General features: G+C 38.5%; 10 protein-coding genes across 10 annotated transcripts; 5 read left to right on the top strand and 5 right to left on the bottom strand. All coding sequences in view use genetic code 12, as the record gives it.

The window, feature by feature from the left end:
• Nucleotides 1-61: 61 nt before the first annotated feature.
• On the bottom strand, nucleotides 62-811 carry CANMA_005480 (uncharacterized protein; the record flags this gene model as incomplete). The annotated part of the gene is made up of 1 exon (XM_051817864.1): nucleotides 62-811. The coding sequence occupies one exon, from the start codon at nucleotides 809-811 to the stop codon at nucleotides 62-64; it is 750 nt and encodes a 249-aa protein (XP_051668927.1).
• A 52-nt stretch (nucleotides 812-863) lies between these two features.
• CANMA_005479 (uncharacterized protein) lies at nucleotides 864-1,992 on the top strand (the record flags this gene model as incomplete). Its single annotated transcript, XM_051817863.1, has 3 exons — nucleotides 864-994; nucleotides 1,220-1,879; nucleotides 1,950-1,992. The coding sequence occupies 3 exons, from the start codon at nucleotides 864-866 to the stop codon at nucleotides 1,990-1,992; spliced, it is 834 nt and encodes a 277-aa protein (XP_051668926.1).
• Nucleotides 1,993-1,998: 6 nt separating this feature from the next.
• On the bottom strand, nucleotides 1,999-2,988 carry ABP140 (Abp140p; the record flags this gene model as incomplete). The annotated part of the gene is made up of 1 exon (XM_051817862.1): nucleotides 1,999-2,988. The coding sequence occupies one exon, from the start codon at nucleotides 2,986-2,988 to the stop codon at nucleotides 1,999-2,001; it is 990 nt and encodes a 329-aa protein (XP_051668925.1).
• Nucleotides 2,989-3,136: 148 nt separating this feature from the next.
• GAL7 (UDP-glucose:hexose-1-phosphate uridylyltransferase) lies at nucleotides 3,137-4,237 on the bottom strand (the record flags this gene model as incomplete). Its single annotated transcript, XM_051817861.1, has 1 exon — nucleotides 3,137-4,237. One exon carries the CDS (start codon nucleotides 4,235-4,237, stop codon nucleotides 3,137-3,139), a length of 1,101 nt encoding a protein of 366 aa, XP_051668924.1.
• A 687-nt stretch (nucleotides 4,238-4,924) lies between these two features.
• Nucleotides 4,925-5,884, top strand: GAL102 (Gal102p; the record flags this gene model as incomplete). Its single annotated transcript, XM_051817860.1, has 1 exon — nucleotides 4,925-5,884. The coding sequence occupies one exon, from the start codon at nucleotides 4,925-4,927 to the stop codon at nucleotides 5,882-5,884; it is 960 nt and encodes a 319-aa protein (XP_051668923.1).
• Nucleotides 5,885-5,913: 29 nt separating this feature from the next.
• On the bottom strand, nucleotides 5,914-8,683 carry CANMA_005475 (GAL10; the record flags this gene model as incomplete). Its single annotated transcript, XM_051817859.1, has 2 exons — nucleotides 5,914-6,376; nucleotides 6,678-8,683. The coding sequence occupies 2 exons, from the start codon at nucleotides 8,681-8,683 to the stop codon at nucleotides 5,914-5,916; spliced, it is 2,469 nt and encodes an 822-aa protein (XP_051668922.1).
• Nucleotides 8,684-9,563: 880 nt separating this feature from the next.
• Nucleotides 9,564-11,102, top strand: GAL1 (galactokinase; the record flags this gene model as incomplete). Its single annotated transcript, XM_051817858.1, has 1 exon — nucleotides 9,564-11,102. One exon carries the CDS (start codon nucleotides 9,564-9,566, stop codon nucleotides 11,100-11,102), a length of 1,539 nt encoding a protein of 512 aa, XP_051668921.1.
• A 3,391-nt stretch (nucleotides 11,103-14,493) lies between these two features.
• SHA3 (putative serine/threonine protein kinase) lies at nucleotides 14,494-16,233 on the top strand (the record flags this gene model as incomplete). The annotated part of the gene is made up of 1 exon (XM_051817857.1): nucleotides 14,494-16,233. One exon carries the CDS (start codon nucleotides 14,494-14,496, stop codon nucleotides 16,231-16,233), a length of 1,740 nt encoding a protein of 579 aa, XP_051668920.1.
• A 3,250-nt stretch (nucleotides 16,234-19,483) lies between these two features.
• CANMA_005472 (uncharacterized protein) lies at nucleotides 19,484-21,460 on the top strand (the record flags this gene model as incomplete). The annotated part of the gene is made up of 1 exon (XM_051817856.1): nucleotides 19,484-21,460. The coding sequence occupies one exon, from the start codon at nucleotides 19,484-19,486 to the stop codon at nucleotides 21,458-21,460; it is 1,977 nt and encodes a 658-aa protein (XP_051668919.1).
• A 126-nt stretch (nucleotides 21,461-21,586) lies between these two features.
• On the bottom strand, nucleotides 21,587-22,189 carry YKT6 (palmitoyltransferase; the record flags this gene model as incomplete). The annotated part of the gene is made up of 1 exon (XM_051817855.1): nucleotides 21,587-22,189. One exon carries the CDS (start codon nucleotides 22,187-22,189, stop codon nucleotides 21,587-21,589), a length of 603 nt encoding a protein of 200 aa, XP_051668918.1.
• Between the last annotated feature and the right edge of the window lie 144 nt (nucleotides 22,190-22,333).

Below are 22,333 nucleotides of genomic sequence, written 5' to 3'. Positions count from 1 at the left end.
ATAGCAAGCTGCAATATTATTACAGGATTTAGCGAAATAAAGTAAAGCCTCCATCTTAGTTTCAATACAAATCTCGGTAACACCACGCTTCATCTTTGCCTGAAAATAAATCATCAGCACCACTACTTGTCGAGTAATTGAGTAACGGATGGGCAGTAAAATGGCGTCTCTGAACTTCTGGTCGTATTTTGGGAGAATTCGAAATTGTACTCCAGTCCTTCGATAAACCAGTCTGCTTCAATGGTGCATGTTGATACGAAGGAGATGTTCCCGTCATATAGTGCAGCAGTGTGTTCAACCACAGCTCTATTGAACTTTTGTATGAATAAAGCAGAGTGTTTCTGTCATCCCACGGATCGGTATCAAATCTAGAGTGTTTTGGTGGTACTTGTGGCCCTGAAACTACCCTCGGATTTTGTGATACTTTTGATAACCGGTTAGACCTTTTGTTTAACACAGGATTGATCGGTTCAATAATATCGTAACAAGGTGTAGTAGGCAACTCCTTATCCATATATGACCCAGACACTATGGGAGGAGCACTAACAACTCTGCTTCTCGGGGTGCTTCGTTTTATGAACCGCTTAAATTTTCCCGTGCCCTTATCATAAACAGGAAGTTCTCGCGGCATTTCGTTGATGTCGAAATGGGATGGTTTGAATGTATCTACAGCATGAGCCAAGTCAAGGTTGTTAAATGCGGGGATCGACGGTGGTATATCATTGACGGAAAGAACCTGTTTATTTCTTTGTTTCTGCATTTTGGTACCTGTATTGAAAGATTCACCAGTGTTATAGCATTGCTGGGGCATTGTGTGAGGTTATATATATACTAGTTCCTGAGCTGACACCACTGCTTGCAATATGGTCTACCTTTCTTCACTTGCATGCATTGCCGATATGCAGATCATAGTAATTCTTGCATATATTGTTCATTTTGAACATCATTTGGTCCATGTAATTTCGTACAATGCATCATTTAGCAAGTACGAGATGTATGTTAAAAGAAGACGGGAATAAGAAACAATACTTTTGTATCAACAGATGCTGAAGAACAATTAATTTTCTACTTACGAACACAAGCGATGGCTGGCTCATGGCGAACAAAATTTGTTTGTTCGCGCAACACAAACGGAAAATCTCAATTTCGGCGCTGGATAATTATATTGTTGTACCTGACTTATTTCCAATGTATACTTTATGTCCGACATAGACAATAGAACCGAGATTAAAAAACGTTTATGGAATGGGTCGATCAACATCAGAATATATCTCGACATAAATGGACAAAGAGTTGAATACTTGGTTCAAGCGTTTCGAAATTCGTACCTACCTATGCTTTATCCACCACTAATATCGTATCTTCAAAACTTCTGCAATGAAAGAATACAGGGCCCTATCTGGTTAGAGTTTGAAAATGTCCCATTAAGATGGAACATCCCGATTGGAGTGCTTTTTGATTACTTGTATCTTCCCGCACACGCGAGTGATCGAGATCATTGCTGGAAATTGAATCTACGAATTAATGAAAACTATCCCGTCGAATATGTCATGCCATTCACGCACCACGATAAGGAATCCATAAACTATACCAAGTGTCTAAATGAGGTATTGAAAAACCAATTAAAGCAATCGATTTTTGTCGTCAATGGATCAGCCAAAGCCATCATGCAAATGAGCGAACAAGATTCAGAAAGCTACTTATTTTCCATCGTATCTAGAAACTTGAATCCATACAACAATTACAATAACAAACTCATCAAGTCAGTAAAGGGCATACCTATTAAGATACTTTTACCAGGAAGTGATTCCATGAGTCAGGTTCCAGCGCGTCCAACCCAAACCTTGACTGAATTGATGCAGGAAACAATGCATGACTTGTGCAAAATAACCTATCCGTATACACATGGAATAGAAATTAGTCAATTATCAGATACATCCTTGTTGGAGATTTGGCAAACTTTTAAATACCCAGATAACGTTTTGTATATAGTCATGATTATCCTTTAAATACACCTTGCAACCAATTTCGATACATTTTCAACTGCTTTTTCCTGTTGACCAACAACCTTCTATCAGTAGCAATCTTGACTTTCTCAAAGGGACCGTTTATACAAAAAATTTCTTCCAACTCTTCTTCAGTGAAAAAGTAAACTCGTGTGCCATCACCTCGTATGTAAAAGTTGTCATCCAACAATCTTCCCTTTTTGAAACGCACCTGGGCCAAATCATACCTCCCATAGTCTCTAAACAATATTTCACCACCCGGTTTAAGAACCTTGGACAAGTTTTTAACCGCTTGTTGCCATTGATCAGGATGTAAAGCGGAAAACACAAAGATCATAATCACAATATCGGCTGAATTTGGTTCCATACCTTCCGGCAAGTTTCCCTCTGGGTTGGCCAAATCCCAAACCGAACTAAATGCAATACCCTTGCTGTTTTGTTCGGCAAAAGTTTCATTAGAGCGCACTAAATCGACAGCTACTTTGGAATAGTCACAACCGTAAATCTTCAAATTCTTGTTTTCATTCTGATTCAATATAGGGTAAAACGTGTTACCGGCACCACAGCCAATTTCTAAAATTGTCGTTGGCTCTTGGTAATCTTTGGCGGTCACTTTGTATAATGAAGGAAACTCGATTTGTAGCCACTTGCGATCCTTAAAGAAATTTTCTCGATTGTGCTTGTAGAAAATATCCCAATACTTTGCTGGGTTTTGATTGTATAACGCTTTGTCAAACTCTTTCACTGGGTGATCGTACTGCTTACTAATCATGTCCTGCGCTTGTTTGATTTGCTCTTCACCCCACTCAACGTGGTCCCACGCATTGTGGTTGAAAACTTCATCCTCATTTTCAAGATATCTTTGACCGAAAACAAATGGCGAGTCCTTGCCGATTCTGGAGTCAAGTGGAGGCTTGGCTACCTTTGTGATTGTATCAGACGCTGAGTCTACTTCTGGAGTTGACTCTACAAACTCAGCCATTGTAGAGGCGGGAATTGATGGTGTTTATGTTATTGCAATGAGATGACTAGTAGAAGAAGGAGACGAAAAAAAAAAAAATTGTCCATGTTTGTACCAAGATGCAAAAAGGGAAAACTGAAAATAATAATAAGCTGTACAATACTATGTTCTATTTGACTAAATCCATATAGTGAGTTTCCCCATCCAAGTCCTGCAACCTGGTAGCAGCTTGCTCACTGGTTAAATCCCTTTGCGCTTCACCCAACATTTCGAATCCTACACAGAACTTTTTAACAGTAGCAGATCTTAACAACGGTGGGTAGAAATGCATATGAAACCAAGCACAATCATGATGCTCCTTCGAGCACTCAAATGGGTCCTGGTGGATACCCATTGAATATGGGAACGACGTGTTAAACAAATTGTCATACTTTGTTGTTAAAACCTTCAAAATCGATGCTAAATCCAGTTTGTGTTTGTCGTTGAATTCTCGTAGTGATCTCAAATGTTCTTTTGAAATCAACAAAGTCTCAAAGGGCCACAATGCCCAATAGGGCACAACAACAATAAATGAATCGTTCTCAGCGACAGTTCTAACCTTCTCCTGCATCTCCAACTGAACATAATCACCCAATAAGTGCGAGTTGTTTTCCTTGTAGTATTTTTCCATGTTGTTTAGTTCATCATCAACCTCTGTAGGCACAACATCCAAACACCATGCTTGTCCATGAGGATGCGGGTTGGAGCAACCCATAGCAAACCCTTTGTTTTCAAAAATTTGCAAATACTTGTAAGGTGCAACTTTCTGTTCAGCCTCCAATAAAAGGTCGTTATACAATGTCTGCCAAGTATTTACTACAGTAGTTAATTCGTCAACCGTCATCAATGGGATGGTCACATTATGCTTTGGGGAGAAGCAAATTACAAAGCATTTCCCCTTGACGCCCTGCGTCTTGAATAGCTTTTTCTTCAAACTGTTTTCCTGGCCATCATCTCCGTTGTAGTCAGGTTGGTCCAATTTGACAGCAGGGTAGTCGTTTGGAAAAATATAAGTCGTCTCGTACTTTGGATTTACCTCTCCGATAGCTCTTATATTACCAGGGCACAAGTAGCATTTGGGATCGTACTCAGGCAACATCGTCTTCTTAATCTCTTCCTTAGCACCTTGCCATGGTCTTTTGGCTCTATGAGGTGAGCAAAGGACATATTTGTTGTTCAAAGGGTTATAACGTCTGTGTGAGTGATCTGTAAAATCAAAAGTCTGAGTCATTTCCAAGTATGTTGGTGTTGAGGTAATTGGGTTGAGTAAGTGTTCGATGGACATTTCTTGATGCAAAAGAAAAAAAATAAAATCGAACTGGTATTTATAATGATTGGGTGCTATAGAATCAAATGGGAATGCTCACCTCGTGCGCTAGCAGTTTCTCCTGAATTTGAAGAGAAAGACAATGAGTAACACATGGGCTAATTACTTCATCGAGAGAATTCGAAAATTTGTAACTTTATACATCCTCCCGATGACGGTTGGGGAATAATTTTTGTGTCGAGAATTAAATGCAGACATTTTTTTATTGTCTCTTTGTTTTTGTTTTTCTTTCCAAAATGTACTGACAGACTAAATTCCAAAAACTGAACACCAAATAGGCCTTAACTATAATGCAACGTTACATTTTGGACATTTTTGAACAACACAAAAAAAAAAAGAAACAGCCACGGAAAAATTACTAAACAAAGTGGAGGCACTTTATAAAAGAAAAAATTGTTTGCTGCTGTTTTGCCGTGAAGTGATACTAAAACCAATTCAACATGGCGAGAGAATAATCCGAAATATATCAAAGGATAGGAAGTGAGCTACGAAATAGCTAAAGACTGAATTCCCATGTTTTAAATCGACAACTGTTTTTTCTTCAAGTATCCAGCCCAACTCAAGTCACAGAAATCAGCCACATCATATAATATGACTTCCTATACAAAGCGTGTTTTGGTTGCAGGGGGTGCTGGGTTCATTGGTGGCAACTTTCTTTTACGATTTGTTCGGCAATACCCCGATTACTACTTTATATGCGTCGATGTGTTAAACTACGCTAGTAATTACGAGACTCTCAGACCGTTGGAACGATTTGAAAACTACAAGTTTATTAAAATGGATTTGAGTGAGGACACAGAACAGCTACTTCAACTAACCGGGAACTATGGAATAACTGATATTATTAACTTTGCTGCTGAGTCGTCCGTGGACAGATCGTTCCTACTGCCAACCTTTTTCACCAAAAACAATATCCTCGCAACCCAAAACTTACTCGAATGTCACAGGACTCTGCCAGAACAGATACAGACTTTTATTCACATTTCAACCGATGAAGTGTACGGAGACGAAGTGGTAAGAGCATCAGAGAAGTCCCCTTTGAATCCAACAAACCCCTATTCAGCTACCAAAGCAGCGGTAGACTTGATCATTAATGCATACACCAAGTCTTACAAACTCCCAATAACAGTTTTGCGACCAAACAATATTTACGGACCAGGACAGTACCCAGAGAAGCTAATCCCTTTAACCATTGAATGCGGGGAGACGAATAGGCCCGTTCCAATACACGGCAATGGCAAGAATGAGAGGAGATATTTGTACATCAGTGATTTCTTGGATGCCGTGGACATCACATGGCACAGAAGTGATTGTGCCGGAGAAACATACAATGTTGGAGGTGATGTGGAGCATGAAGGATCAATCGCTAATAACGAGCTTGTTAGCTTGATTAACGACGTGTTTGGTTGTTCAGTTGATATTGAATACGTAAAGGACAGGAATTACAACGACTTAGACTATTCCATGGACACAGAAAAACTACGCAAGCTTGGATGGAGACAGAAAGTGACGCTACACGAGGGCTTAACAGCCATAAAGAAACTCAAATAAAGATAAATAATTACATTAAATGCTAAAAACTAAAGTAATATCTCTCTAACTTTTGCATCAAATAATGAGCTTTTGATTGGCATGTCCATCGAGTAAAATGGGTTCTTCATGACAAAATCGGAATAAGCCACGTACAAGTATTTAAACAAGTCATCAGTACGCTGCACTTCACTGGTGTCCAAGTTTGGCATTGTTATCAAAACAAACTTTAGTCCACTAACAGTTTGAAATACGTACAAATTGAATAAATCAGTCTCGACACTTTTCAACCCCGTACGGTTACTGTTCGAGCTCATCAGCCTACCTGTTGATAGTATCTGAGCATTCTGTTGTAAGTTGAAGTCTTCGGCGGACTTGGATGACGCCGTTGCTGTATTTGTTGAATTTATTGTTGATGTGAGTTTTGATCCAATGGCATGAACCCCGTGGAGTGTTCCCGCTAGAACGAGATAGTCATTGGCTGTTAGCTTAGAAAGCCCCTTTTGAATCTCGCTTTGGTATATAAGGCCACCGGCCTTGTTCAATATAAGGATGGAGTATATTTTCATTGCTAGTGGTTTTGGCAAAGATACTTGGCTGAGCTTTATTTTTTTTTTCGCAGTGCGTTTTTGGTACACTTGGGGGAAGTGCCTTTTCCAGCAAAGTTGAAGCAGGCGACCTGAGAATTAAGCAAAGAGCCATAGGTACTCTTCCTTCTTGAGAGAATATCATAAGACAGTGGTTATTTAATCACTCATTAACAAATACCCTTACTTTGTACTACACAACTAATCATAACTTGACAAAGTCATACTTGATCTTTGAACCGTATGTGTCACCCTTTTTCAAGACAACTTGCCCCTTGTAGTCATCTAGATGGATAGCATCAACAAACCGTGATGGTTCAATACAAAAGCCGCTTCTCTTTCCATACTGAGTACAGTTGATACCATCCCCTGTGTAAAACTGGAATGCAGGATCAGTACTTGACGCAATAAATTTTATGTTGGAGTTTGGGTGAGTAGCTTCAACCAATGGCAATAAACCGTTTGACCTTGTATCTATTGTTTTGGAATCTTTGTCAACAACAAAACAATCATCTAAAGAAACATCAGATGATATTGTTGTTGGAATATTTCTGGAAACAATTTTACCAGTTGGAAGGCCCTGAGAATCTAACTCAAGTAGCTTATTCACTGAGGAATGAACCTCGGTACCATCAATAGTGGCGTTATTTGAGATATTGAAGTAACTATGGTTGGTCAAGTTGACAATTGTGGATTCACCCTCAAGCAACTTGGCTTCATATTCTATCTCGATCGACGAGGTGTCGATTGTGTAGTGTACGATTGCCTCTAAACTCCCAGGAAACCCATCAGTTCCATCTAAATCAACAACCTTAAACTCAGCCGTAAACTTGCCATCCTTGTGCTTGATGACCGGTCCATAAAAGTTTTGCTTATCAAATCCGTGGTCTCCTGCGTGTAGTGTGTTGTTACCCTCATTTTTGGTTAATGTAATTTTAGCTCCGTCCAACTCAAATTCACCGTTTTTGATTCTGTTAGCAAAACGACCAACGGTGGTTCCAAAATAAGGATTTGCTTTCAGTTTGTATTCTTTTGCACCAGCAAAGCCGCAAACCACATGTTGATCACCAACCGTAATATCCTGAATCAATGCACCTCGATTACAAAAACTCACCTGCAAATCCTTGTTTTGTATAGTATGCAAACGATTGTGTAAACCATCAAACTGCTGCCACTTGTAGCCTTTGATTTCAAAACCAAAGGGGTTCTCAGTTGTCCATTTCCAAAGATCTCGACAGGCATCCTCAACGGTGAATTCGGCTCTCCATTTTAATTCTTCATGTGCACGATCAGGTTTAGCCGTCAAGTTAAGCACATCACCTTGTCTTCTTCCAACAACTTTATATGGCAATTCTCTCCCAACAGCTTTGCAAAATGCATTATAGACTTGAAACACGGTGGAGCCTTTACCAGTACCTAAATTCCACTCACGGTACAACCCTTTTTCTTGTAGGTTCTTCAAATAGTTCAAAGCAGCTATGTGACCCTTGGCCAAGTCAACCACATGTATGTAATCTCTAATTGGAGTTCCATCAGTTGAATCATAATCGTCACCATAAATGGACAATGTCTCGCGCCTGCCGATTGCTACTTGTGACAAGTATGGCAACAAGTTATTTGGTATACCAAGGGGATCTTCACCTAGCAATCCTGATGGATGTGCACCAATTGGATTAAAGTATCTCAAAATTGCAACTTGCCATGCTTCGTCACTAGTATAAATATCTTTCAACATTTGCTCAATAACATACTTGGTCTTTCCATAAGGGTTGGTTGGATCAGTTGGGCAAGTTTCTGGAATGGGGATATACTTGGTGGGGCCAAATCTAGTGACATCTCCATATACAGTTGCGCTTGATGAAAACACAATTGTCTTGACGTTGTTTTCAGAACACACGTCGAGCAATGTCATGGTTCCACCCACGTTGTTCTCATAATATTTCAACGGGATCTTAGTTGACTCACCTACGGCTTTCAATGCAGCAAAATGAATGACACCATGAATACTGTATTGTTTAAACACTTTGTCCAACTCCTCGCGGTTTCTCAAGTCGACATCGAAAAATGGAATATGTTGGTTGACAATGAACTCAATACGGGCCACTGCATCATATGATGAATTGGATAAGTTGTCGACGATAACAACCTTATATCCATTGTTGACTAACTCAATGACAGTGTGTGACCCAATATAGCCAGCTCCACCCGTAACGAGAATGTATCTGTCTGTCATTTTCTTGTGCTGTTTTTTTAGTGTTGCTTGTGTTTGCGTTTGCGTTTGGAATTAGTGTTTGAAAATATTTGATGCGGTTGATGTATTATATTTATACCAAATATTAAAAGATTTCCGCTTATGTCTCACAGATGCCCGAAAGGATAGTAAAATGTAACGTTACATGGCCATTAAGTATGGAGAAACGAGTGGAGTCATACATAAGGATTGAAAAGTCGGTTGCACAGTATAATCTGATGAGGCGTTGTTTTTTGTAAAAAAATCAGACAATTTTAATCTGCAGACAGAGAAATCTTTTTATTACGTCAGTCGTACCCAAAATACGATAGATACCACCCCTATTGTAAAATTTTCCGCAAATAGGAGGAGTAATGCCATTATCCAACACAGTAGTAAGGCAAGAATAATAGCCCAGCAGGTACAAAATTAGAGATTTCGTGTCGGCGTGGAGAAATCTCGGAGAAATTATAGGTCGGTTGTGTAAAAATTTTATTGTTATTTTATGTGTCTGTGGGGGGCTCTTCAGATTTTGTGTGTTGAGATCTAATTTTGTATGGCAAATTTCACTGTAACGTTACATTTTATTGATTTTTTCTCTTCAATTTGCCGTGTATTGCTTTTTCGTCACGGAGAGTTAAAAAAAAAAAAAGAAATCTTTCTCAGACACAAAATATATCAAAATATGAGGAGATTTCGGGAATTCGACATCCAATCAACCTGGCTAATGTATTATTTATCTACCTTCCCCTGCAATCTGATTGTTGAGTAATCGTCAGCTTCACTTTTCTACTACAAGCACCTCGTCCTTATATTTACTTCGAGTTTTCTCCACTTTGACGAAGAAAAGAAAGTTAGCTCAGTTTGTATAACCAAAAACAAAATGTCTTTAGTTCCATATTTCAACGATTTGTCATTTTATTCTGACCCTAGTGCTCACAAGTCTAGATATGCTAGTCTTGTTAAATCTTTTAAGAGCAACTTCCCTGATGACAAGATTGAATTCTTTGCAAGATCTCCTGGTAGAGTCAATCTAATTGGCGACCATATCGACTATAACTACTTCCCTGTTTTACCTATGGCCATCGAAGTTGATGTTGTAGCAGCTGTTTCAACAAACGATAGTTCATTTATAATTATTTCCAATACCGACTCTGACAAATTTCCACAGGAAAAGGTTGCTATTGGACAAGATTCTGATTTTGTTATTGATCGTGAACATCATACATGGGCAAATTATTTCAAATGTGGGTTGATAGTTGCTGCTAAGTTCTTGCAAGAAAAATCAGGAGAAGGTAAATACAAGTTGAAAGGAATGAATATTACGTTCAGTGGAATTGTGCCAACAGGAGGTGGCTTGTCTTCTTCCGCCGCTTTCTGTGTCGCCTCAACATTGGCTGTGTTGCACGCAAATGGTGTGAAGGAAATCAGCAAAGCAGATTTGACGAGAATCACTGTTGTTTCTGAGCACTACCTCGGTCTCAACAATGGTGGAATGGACCAATGTGCTTCTGTGTACGGAGAGCAAGGTAAGGCGTTATTCATTGAATTCCAGCCACAATTAAAGGGAACCCCATTTGAATTCCCCGTGAAGAACTTGACATTTGTGATTACAAATAGTTTACAGGTTTCAAACAAGTATGAAACTGCACCAATCCATTACAATTTGCGTGTTGTTGAGATGGCAATTGCGGGTGATTTATTGGCAAAAAAATTAGGCGTAGAGGGTAAACCGGGTATTGCAAGGGATTCAAACGTTGATACATACTCGCTCCGTGGAGTTATGGAGGGCTACTGTGGACCTTGGGATGGTGAAAATTTAAAAGAAGGGGCAGCCAAGTTGTCTAAGATGATTGATGTTGTTAGTAAAACCTTGACCGAGAAGAAAGGATACACCGTTGAGCAATGCTGTAAAGAATTGGGCATCACTGCTGAAGAATTCCATTTGAAATACCTTGAGAAGATTCCCGTCAAGTTCGATGTATTGAAGTTATATCAACGTTCACTCCACGTTTATCGTGAGAGTTTGCGTGTGTTGCAAACACTCCAGTTGCTATCATCGCCAGTTGAAGACGAATCCAAGTTTTTCCAAGCCTTTGGGTCCCTTATGAACGAGTCACAGCATGATCTCGATGTATTGAACGAATCCTCAAATTCTAAGCTCAATGAAATATGTGCAATTGCATTGGATAATGGTGCATATGGGTCAAGAGTTACAGGAGCTGGCTGGGGTGGATCAATTGTGCATTTGACTTCCACGGAGAATTTGCCCAGATTGACTAGCAGTTTAATTGACACGTATTACAAGCGCGAGTTCCCTCAAATCAAGGAAGAAGAAATACAAGAGGCTGTGATTGATAGCAAGCCGGCAACAGGAAGTTGCTTGCTATCCGCTGAAATTATTGACAAGCTTGTGAATTAATTGAGACCTCTGCAGTGTTGCTTCAGCTTTAAAAAGAAAGAAAACACATCGTGCTCGAAACTTTCACATGCAAGTTTCTTGAAAGCCCATTTCAAGGGGTCGATTTATTTTCTAAATTTAGATCAATGTTTGTAACTACTAGAAGTGAGTCTAGAATGATTGAGAGTGAGTAGAATTAAAATAAAAATAAAAATAACGAAAAGTACGAAGTACAGTTTAAAAAGATCATATGCAATCGTCTAAGTTGATCTTATCTCTTGTTTATCACACAGGGCTCCTAACCATTACCCTCTTTTGGTAAACTTAATTTTAATACCAGTTTAGTCAAAGTTGACAATAAAGAGCGACACAATTGGGCGTGTTTAAGTTGCTCAAAGTCTGAAGTCCGGTAAATTTTCACATGCCTTTTTTTCACCTCATGAAAGATTTATCACACTAACATTGATAGCTTCTTTAGGGTCTACCAGCATCTTGGAGCAATACTAAGACACAGGCCTAAAGGGGAATACTGGTTTTGTGCAAACTATGTTAATCTTCTTTGCGTTGTGGCGTTCTTGATGGATCAACCTAATTTTGATACAACAATAAAATAGTCTTTCGAGAAAAGGAAGTTCTTTTTCACATGCAAACTCTGTCAAACAAATACCCTTGGGACTTGGGAGAGGATCGTTTTGGGTTCAGCCTTTCTTGGCTCTGGAAAGGAAGTGATTCAACAATATCCAAGTTTTTTTATCTGATTGGTTCTACTGGGAAAACCAAATGCGGCGCTGCATTACGACTCTAGTGCCCTATGAGTGTGCTGCATAAGCTCCGATGGATTTAAGACCTGACCTTGCATGAATCATCTCGGAGTTGGGACTCTAGCAAATGAAAAAGCATAAAAATAATTCTGTCACATTATCTAAAAAGCTTTCTTCTATATAGCGCAGTTAATGCACAATCACTTATCTAACGGAGTTTATGTATGATGACTTAAAATAATGAACGATCAGGTACATCTTCACGACCTATGTCATTAGACAGGTTTATAGAATATTACAGTTGCAAATCGATAATCAGATGACTACACACATGCTTCAGCATCTCTGTTGGAGTTTGGCCGTCTCTGGGAAGGTATCGTTGAGTCTGTATTTGAAAAAGGTATGTGCTTAAGTTTGCTTTTTTGTTTCATTTGCTCCGGTTTTTTCCTATGTGTGATATCCCGAGGAAGCAAAACGACATCAAAGAAAACCATACCATTCTCAGGTACGAGCAGGTGTGCTGTAGTTTGGTGGCTTGTTTACGTTTTACAGCTCCGCGTGGGAACATTTCCGCATTTGTCACTTTCCTCGGCGTGATTGAAAACATGGATATATGCAGTTATTAAAAGTGGAATGATAAAATCATCTGTTTTAATGGATTTTAGTTGGTTTATTTTTTTTTTTTTGTTCTCTTTGGCTATTTTTTCGGATTAATTTCTTTTCTGCCAATTTGGCAATGTAAAGCGATGATGCGGAAAAAAAGGAGCTTGTGATTACCCAAATAGGAAATCAGGTGAGGTTAACTGATGCGTTTGTTCCGAAATAGAAACAGAGGTTGAAGCTTACCGCGGTTACATTACTGGTTAGCAACAATGCCTCACTATTGTGTGCCATCAATGCCATAGCGATTGAGAGGCGTAGCAAGAAACATACTCTGGGTGTAATTAAAGCGATATCCAAAGCATGTCTCGTAAAGGATTCATAAGAGACGTACGGCGAGGTACTTGGTCATTCAAATAGTGTTCCGTAACCAGAAGGAGTGGAATCAATGATTGCGGATAGCGTTTTCTGAACCCTTTGTGAGTACGCTCTCTTGGCTTATCTCCGATCAGCTTATGGAACGCGCTTTGCGAAGAAAAAATTGCCACGAAGTCAATGCCACTTAATGTCCGCCTTTTGAAAAGTTGCGTGACCAAAAGGTGGACCATGTACCCATTGAGTCATCTTATACCAGTAGAAGGAGTTAAGATGATTGTAAAGAGAGTTGAAAAACTAATGGTGCTTTTACAATGGTTGATACATCATAAAAAATTTCACATGCAAAGAGTATGGTTCAGTGTCGCAAATTCGAGGTTTGTAACATTCTCGTTCAAAATACCAGATACGATCTAGATAGCAATACAATAGCTTTTACTGTGTTTACATACTTTGTATCAGATAATGCTTTGCTTTGTCTAAACTTTTAATCATCTCTCGCTTTTGCGAGAGAACGATTTCAAGAAGTTTAGCAGATGTTTCACATGCCAAAGTTTTGCTAGCGCCACGTGAGCTCCCAACAAAGTATTAGCCACACACACACTTTCTCTCTCATACTTGAAACTGATGCAATACAGATATTTGATTAAGGAGCGGAAGGGAGAAGATATGAAATAAGCCTTAATCCGCTCTAATGAAACATAGAACTAAATACCGAGCGGAGTTTAAGGCAAGGTCTCTTTGAGCGAGCAAAATCGTCGTAGATTAAGCTCCGCACGGGGGGAGGGAGTGCTCCAGCTATAATGACCCGATCAATTGCAAGATCGCATTGTTGGGATCCTCATAAATGGATAAAATTTGTGTTGTCACTTTGTTACTTGTGCCTCGGTAGCTTCTGCTCCTTTTGGTTCGGCTTGTTGCATTTTTGCTGTGTGGCACTGCTTTGTACATTCTATAAATTTTTATTTTTTTATTTATTTTTTTTTTGTGGGTCTCTTAAGTCCACAATAGACAAAAATAATCATACCACGTAGTAGATTGTGCAATAAAATATTACATACAGCGGAACGACGTTCCTATTACGAATTAATTTTATTCTCAGGAAGAGAAATAAGAGCGGTTACTTGTGTTTTTTTCCACAGCTATAATGGAGGCAAGGATATCCCTAGAAGGCATGACTTGCGGTGATAGGATATGAAATGCGGATGAGACTTTGAAGGATAAAAAAAGTTTACAAATAAGTGTGTAGAGCAAACGTTCCGGAGTTTAGAAAATTCGTATGTGTTGTAAAATTTGTATGTATGCACAGTAGGAGTTTATTTAATACATCTTACATAAATGATTCTAGAAAGAAAACGATTCAACGGAAAATAACAAATTAGACACTGAAAATGTAAAAAATCGGAAAAGGTAAAAAAAAAAAAAAAGAATTGCAACAAAGTCTGCAAAAGTAGCTAAAAACCAAAAAACACTAAAACTATATATATATAAAAGAGAATCTGCCATTCCCTATTTCCACATGATAATTTTCTTCCCCCCCTTTCTTTTTTCATTAAATCAATCACCACTGCTTTTACATTACAACAACTTTAACCATAATACTTATACAGCTACAACTACAGAAACAGTCTACGATAGAAATAGTATAGCCTACACACACAGACGCACACATTACAATGACTATACTACCACTATTCGACTCAAAAGAGACCACGTCTTCCTACGTGCCCAACTACTCACAGCAGCCAACCAAGAGACAAAAAGCAAACGTCAATATGGCCTTGGACGGATACATGTTCAACGAAGAAATGAGATTTGTCCGTAAAATTGGCGCTGGTACTTATGGTCTCATATATTTAGTTGAAAACATATACACTAAGAAACAATTTGCAGCCAAGATGGTGTTGAAGCAACAACCAATGAACTTTGGCGCCCAGTCGCCATCATCACCATCATCATCATCCAACAAACAACTCATCCAACAACAGTTTTACCAATATTTCCTCAATCATGTTATTCCCAGACCAAAAAGTATTGACTTTGATTACATTAAAGGTCAAGGACATGACTGCCAATTTTTGACTGAAATCGCATTGCATTTAAAAGTACACGATCATCCTAATGTGGTAACTATACATGAAGTTTATGAATTGGAAAATTTTGCCATTGTTATACTCTTAGATTACTTTGACCAAGGTGACTTGTTTGGTAACATAATTGATGCACAAATCTTCCAACACAAACGCTGTGACAGAGAAAAGCAATTACTTATGAAAAATGCCATGCTACAGTTGATTGATGCCGTCGAATATTGCCAGCAAAACTCGGTATACCACTGTGATTTGAAACCAGAAAATATCATGGTCAAGTATAACAAAGGCTACAAAAGACCACACTCGCAGCATTACTCAAACATCATTGACTACAATGAGTTGCATCTTGTATTGATCGACTTCGGATTAGCCATGGAATCGGATACTGTTTGTTGCAATGCATGCAGAGGCTCGTCGTTCTATATGGCACCAGAAAGAACCACCAATTTTAATACTAGTAAATTAATCAGGAGTCTTGTTGACATGTCACAATTCCAAACAGTTCAACCAGCATCATCGTCAGTTTCATCAAACACATCTGCTTCAGCATTATCATCAAGCACAACCATTAATGAATCAAATTCCAAATACTTGCCAACCTTAGCTGGTGATATATGGTCATTGGGAGTTTTATTCATCAACATTACCTGTTCAAGAAACCCATGGCCAATTGCATCATTCAATGACGCCAATAGTGAAGTGTTTATCAATTACATGTTGCATAACAAAAAGGATATCTTGTCATCGATCTTGCCAATTTCAGCTCAGTTTAATCGTTTATTAGATTCAATCTTCCAATTGAACCCTAATGATAGGATAGACTTGCACACATTGTACAAGGAGATCATTAGATGCAACTTTTTCAAGAATGATCATCATCACGTTAAAAAGACGCAAGTAGAACGCAGTGCAAACCAACAATTGTACACTCCTCCAGACACAACAGCTTACAACTCGTATGCTAGCGATATGGAAGAGGATGAGTTTGATGAAGAGGAAGAAGAGGATGAAGATGAAGACTATTACACCGATGCTGAAGAGTTTGATGAGGTTGAAGAGTCGATAAATGTCCAGAATGGCAACAACAATGTCTTGTTGCATCAGTTGACTCCAGAGTCTGAACCTGAAGACTTGCCTGTAAAACAACAACAACAACAACAACAAGCTTATTTACAACAAAATCATCAAGCCCTTCGCAAGTGTCCTCTTCAAGATGCTTTTTTACGTGATGCAAAATCCTACGCGAAGAAGTTGTGCACTACTGCTAGAGCGTTGCCCCAATTTGCAATCGGCACGCAGGGCAATGGCAATGCAATCTACTAATAAACGAGATTGGGCTGGTTCTAATTTATGACTAAATGACACTTACACTAAAGCTGGAAAATATAGATATTAATGGTTAATTTTTAATTTTTTTTCAATTTGCTGCTATACCGTGGACCAACATGGCATTCTAATCCTTTAATTAATTTAGCTTTTTTATACATAGAGAAGTATGTAATTTCAATTCACATAGCTTATATCATCTTTGCGAAGTTTAAGTTGTAGATATCAATACTGGTTAATTCTTTCGGTATAACTGTTACCTCTTTGATCCTCGGTTGAATGGGCCCATAAGAGAAGAAAAAAAGAAAAAGAAATTAAAAAAAAAAGCGAGAGCCACACACCTCTGCATGTAGCTTTGTGATACTATCTAATTTAAAAAACAGCCATCTGCTTAGCGCTTAAAAGCAAACAAAAAAAGAGAAGCAAATCCAAAAATTGAATATTTTGCAATTGACGCTTTGTTTGTGTTTCCGGTTTCTTACGAATTCGAGTCCGAACTTCGTTTTACCTATTTTGAGGCCACTAAGCAAACTGAAACGTATCCTACTCGCGCTAGGTTCATTAATCTTTTCGCCTATCTATTGTTTCGACTGTTTGGCTAGACTCATCCAACCGTTGCTTGAGCCTGGCGGAACACCGGAGAATAAAAAGGAAAGTTCATCGAATTAACAGAGGCAAGGCTGTGTGTATTTTAAGTTTTCTTAACTTCTCTTTTTTTCTGGGTAGTTCGAAAGGAGATCAAATGTTTGAGCCGATGAACCCGTTTGATTTTACCTCACCTGTTCATTAATTGAAAGGGTTGTCCAGGCTTTTGGTGCTTACTAAAATGCATTTGCATATTATTTTGCTGATGCCTAACGTGATTCTTTTATTTATTTTGTTTTCATTTCTTTTTCTCTTAAAAGAAATAAAATATTAAAAGCTCCTTTGTTTGCTTTGGTTTTGCATTGTAAGGCTCATAACAGGGGGAGGAGGGAAGCAATCACTCTTTTCTACTTACGGTCCAAGGGAAGTAGTTGTTTTGTGCCCTAGATAAATTTATTATATTTATGGACGCCTTTGACATCTCCCAAATTAGTGACTTTGAGTCATCTCTTGTTCAGCTTTTACAAAATTGAGCTTGTTGAGAGGTTCTACAATTTAAAAAATGGAGACAAGGGCCATAAGTGCCCAGTAGTAGTGATTAAATTTCCCAGCTATGCATGGTTGTTTTACGTGTAGTAATTTTGCTGCTTCATTTCAGGGTTAAAATTAGGGTCTCTTTCTACCATTGAAATAAAGGGTGGTTCTTATCTCCGATTCTTGCATAACATTGTGATTGCTGCAGGTTATAACTTTTACCTTTTCTGCGTTTCTTGCAATCTTCTATATTCGGTTATAAATGAGTGAACAATAATATGAGATGTAAATCCATTATTGTTCTAGGTGTGGCAGTAAAACGGAAAAACTCTGTTTTGTGAAACTTTGCATTTTCATCCTCGGAACTGGTTGACTTTACCATCATTTCTTTTTTTTTTTTTTACCCGACCTGTGAAATGAAACTTTGCAGAGTACAAACTGTTTCTACTTTCGCCAAAACATAGTTGCTTTCGTGTGGGGTGCTTGTCACTTTTGATATAGTATTTTGTTTATCCGTTGAGTGTTGACCTTCTTCAACTTGGCAAACGTTTGTAATTAAACCGTTGAGCAGACGAAATATTTTCCCTTGCATCAAACGTTGAGCCTGTCAAACTGCAAGTGACAACTGCCCCTTGACTGAGAAAAATGTGTATGGTGCAACCCCTGCCATGCATTAGAGTATTTTGAAGTGATTTCTTGATGGAACTGAGATAGAATAGTTCATGGGTCCTACTTACACATTACGGAAGTTGGCAATACTAGAAAAGAATATAAATAGGGAAGAAGAATTCCTTTAGTTTGAGTTTTATTTATATAGAGAGATAACGATAATAATAATCATATTGATTTTCGCTTAAAAAGAAATGTCTTCTACTACTCCAACAAACAACGAATCAACTGAAAATACAGTTCAACCTCAATACTTATCTGAGGAACAGTTCCAACATACTCTACCCCCTGTAGTACAAAATACAAGGTACTTGTCACACCATTCATCGAATAATGATGTTTGATATTTAAAGTTTACTGGTTGCAAAATGCAAGTCAGATTAGAGAATCACAAACAAAAGCGTTATAGGTGGTTTTTGCTTCAATATTGTTGACTTTTATACACCATGTATCGTAATTTTAACCTCAAATGGCATGTAATAGTTTTGTTCCTTGGTATTCCAAGATTTAAACGATTCTGCATTCGGAGTTTCTAAAAATAAAGCCTCGCACTTTCAAACACAGTTGGTAGCATTTGTTATGTAGTGCTTCACCATCATGAGGCTCCTGCTGCCATCTGATGAGCAGTACAAGATGTATAGCAAAATAGTAGTTTGCTAGAAGTCGCATATATGAAATAGTCAACCGATTTCGTATTTACCCTTGCGACTAGTTCATTTCTGGTACAGAGAAGACTTTTATAGTTCTAGAACATACGCACCCTTTGTCTTTAATAGATATGTTGTATCATTTTCAACACTTATCTCTAATCCAATGCATCATCTAGGCAACCATACTTGTAATTGCGGATACCCTACTCCAGTACAAGTTTGGAAAACGTTCCTTTTGATGCATCTTTTTTTTCTGCATCCTGTTCCTTGCATTTTTAATGACCTCATCGCATAATCGTGCGGAACCAAACTTTTCCAACTACTTCTATCGTTTGCAGATTCACCAGTGCCAAGTCGCAGATCCAAAAATTCTACAAATACAGAGCTGATTACATTCCTCAGAAAGTAGAAACCACTAGGCAAAACTCAAAGCGAGTTACCAAATTTAAACTAAAGGACTGACACAATTTTAAGGTGAAGATCTGGCATTCAGTTACTACAGAGAAGAACAACAAGAACGAGAAGAAAAGAGAAAAAAAAAATTGCCGTAAAAAAAAAGTTTTGCTGCTGCTTTTTGCTATTGCTCCATCATTTAATTCATCATCATCGGCAGACTACAACAAATAAAGTGAAAAAAGTTAGAAAGGATCATTACTCGAGATCTTTTATTAGTTTGATTTAATTTATTACATTTCTGCCTGGGATCCAAACAGTTTCTCCAAGGTGAGGTCTATGCAGCCAATTCTTTACTTTTTTTTAAAAATATCAATCGTTCAACATATATCAATCAACACCTAAATCTACCAAGAATGGATCCAAGTGAATCAAAGCACACTTCGTCTGTTCTGTTACCTCATGCCCCTATTGTTCTTTCACCACCACCACTAGACCGTGCTCAACCGAATAGCCAGCAACAAATCCAATTGAATCAGTCGGAGTTTTTACCACAAAATTATCAGGGAAATAGACAACAGAGTGTTGGGTACAATCTTCAACACGAATTTGAAACTTTAACTGCAGAGTTGGACTTGGACTTGAAGAACCAAGGCAGGATGTCGCAAAGTGTACCACCTCCTATTTCATTAACTCAAGGTCAAAACCAATTTCAAGTTCCGCAACAACATTCAGCAACAAGTTCTAATTTGATAGCGCCTGCTGCATCTAAGTACAACGATGCAAGTATTTCGTCAAACTTGTTGAATTTAGGTTCAGCCAATTCAGCTTCCAACTCGGAGTCGCAAAAGGAGACAAACTCATTATCACCTGCTCCGCAAGTTGCCCCATCAAATCCACAGTTAGTGTCATTGCTAGAAAATAGAGTTCAAAGCTCACAGCCTACAGGTGGACTCTTGCAACCTCCGTCTGCTTCCATTCCTGACCGGCCTCAATCAGCTCATGATTTCACAAATATTTTCCGCAGAACAGGGCATGCGCTTACAGGTTTCGGCAATCAAGGGGCTGTATCTCAGCAACTACAACAACAGTCTATGCATCAATCAAATTTGTACCTGGATCTCTTGGTGTTCAGTAACTGGATTGAAAACCTTAGTCCGCAGGATACCGTTTCTATGATTGACTATCTATGCGCCAGTTTGCCTGTTGATGTGTTACTCACATTCCAAGCTAAATTGGACCAGCATTTGCAAGCATACAACCAGCCACCAGGTGTCTTGCAACAAAACCCATTGTCGCCCTACGGCAACACTGCGTTGAATTCTGATCTTTATAATGACATGGATAATTTGAGTTTAAATGAACAAAAGTCAAAATTCAAGCCACCACCTTCTGCGCAGAAATCGGCTGATTTTCAACCGACTACTGAAACTAACTCATTCAACCCAAGTTTACTAAACATTGATAAGGGAATTGCACGTCCTCGCTCCGCTGATCCGTTTTTGCAAAAAAACCAACAAAATGCAAACTTAGGCAACCCACTTTCATTGGAGAGATCGAAATCGCCAACCTCACATTTGCATGAAAAGACAAACTTCTTGCAATTGGCTGCAAACAATTCTCAAAATGTGTCGCCATATTACTACCAATACGGCAACAGCAATCAAGCGTATTATTCGCCAAACCAGCAGATCAATAGTGCTGCACCAGGTCTTCATCAGGATGAGAACCTTGATATGTCTAGTACTGCATTGAAATTAGGGGCACTTGCAACAATCAATTCAAGAGTGGCTTTGGATAGTAACAGAAAGCATCCGCATGGAAGTTCAAGCTGGAACACTGGCCCACAAAGTCAGCAGAATCAGCACGGCAGCCACCACATCCAGCACTACCAGCAACACAATCAAGCCCACCATCAAGCTCTGCCCCAAAACCTGGACAAGTTCAACCATAACTTATCCATATCACAAGCAATGAACTTTGAAAATTCAATAAATAGAGGTGCGAATTCAGCATCAGTTCCTGCTAGCTCTCATGTGCAGAGAAACAACTTCAACATTCCCTCGGGATTGAAAAAAAGAGTTGCATCGCCATCGGCTTCCAATATGCAGCAGTCAAATGTTTCAACCAGTTCAATAAACAGCCAAACTGGAGCTAACGCGTCATCGTCATCATCTATGCCTAGTGAAGTTGCCAGTGTTGAACTCTTGAACAACATACCTGCATGGTTAAAGTTGCTCAGATTGCACAAGTATACTGATTGTTTAAAGGATATGTATTGGAAAGACTTGATTGAGTTGAATAGTGATCAATTAGAAGAGAAGGGGGTGGCAGCCTTAGGTGCTAGACGTAAACTCTTGAAAGCATTTGAAGCGGTGAAAAACAGTCAGTAATGACTCAGGTTTTAATCTGTATATATATACATATTTACGAAAGTCAATGACAGAATAATATAGAACAAAAACATTTATAGCTTAGCCATTAATAATTGCTGTGTATATTTACCTCCCTCCTTCCAATTACATAATTATACAACATGAATTTGTCTTCTTAGCCTGTTTATAAAACATTCTCGATGAGCTGCTCAAGGCCTCTGATTTGTCGACCAACGCATCCAATTTTTCACCTCTCTGCAATACGCCTTCAATAGTTTTATGCAACACAACCTTTGTATCGTCCAATTCTTGTTGTACCTTCATTATCGAATCTGCCTGGGATGGATCCTGGTACTTTTTCAAATAAGTTTCCAATTCTGCATATGTCAACGTAGAATTTGTCAGATCAAGGTTTTGCCATTCTGATTTAGGATGCAACGACAAGTATTCTTCCAAGATTTTATTGATCAAGGTATATGCTGGCCTTACAGGATATTCCTTATCAGTTATTATTACACCCGAAATTCCTTCAGACCTGGTATATGTATGACCAACATAGTTACCTTCTTCAACACTCTGTCTTTGTCCAGCTGGAGTTCTTTGAGATACAGTTTCAGCGAAAAATGTCATAAACTGTGATACCCCATTCCTTTCAAAGAAGGAAAATTGTGACAAGTCTCTTGCAGAGGTTAGTTCGATGGCTTTCTCACCGTTAGTGTTTAATATACCAATGTAGTATACCTTCATTTGTGATTGTTTGATGTATATGGAAACAGTGTTTGGATGATAATGGGATGGAGAAGTTCTTGTTGAGAGTTTCAGATCTTTTGGGTTTAAGTAGCAAACAGAGATTAAAAAAAAAAAAAAAAAAAAAAGAAATAAAAACAAACA

Source organism: Candida margitis (assembly GCF_024628925.1).
Source record: "Candida margitis strain CBS 14175 chromosome Unknown scaffold19, whole genome shotgun sequence".
Lineage (NCBI taxonomy): Eukaryota > Fungi > Ascomycota > Pichiomycetes > Serinales > Debaryomycetaceae > Lodderomyces > Lodderomyces margitis.
This window is presented reverse-complemented; position numbering and strand designations above follow the sequence as displayed.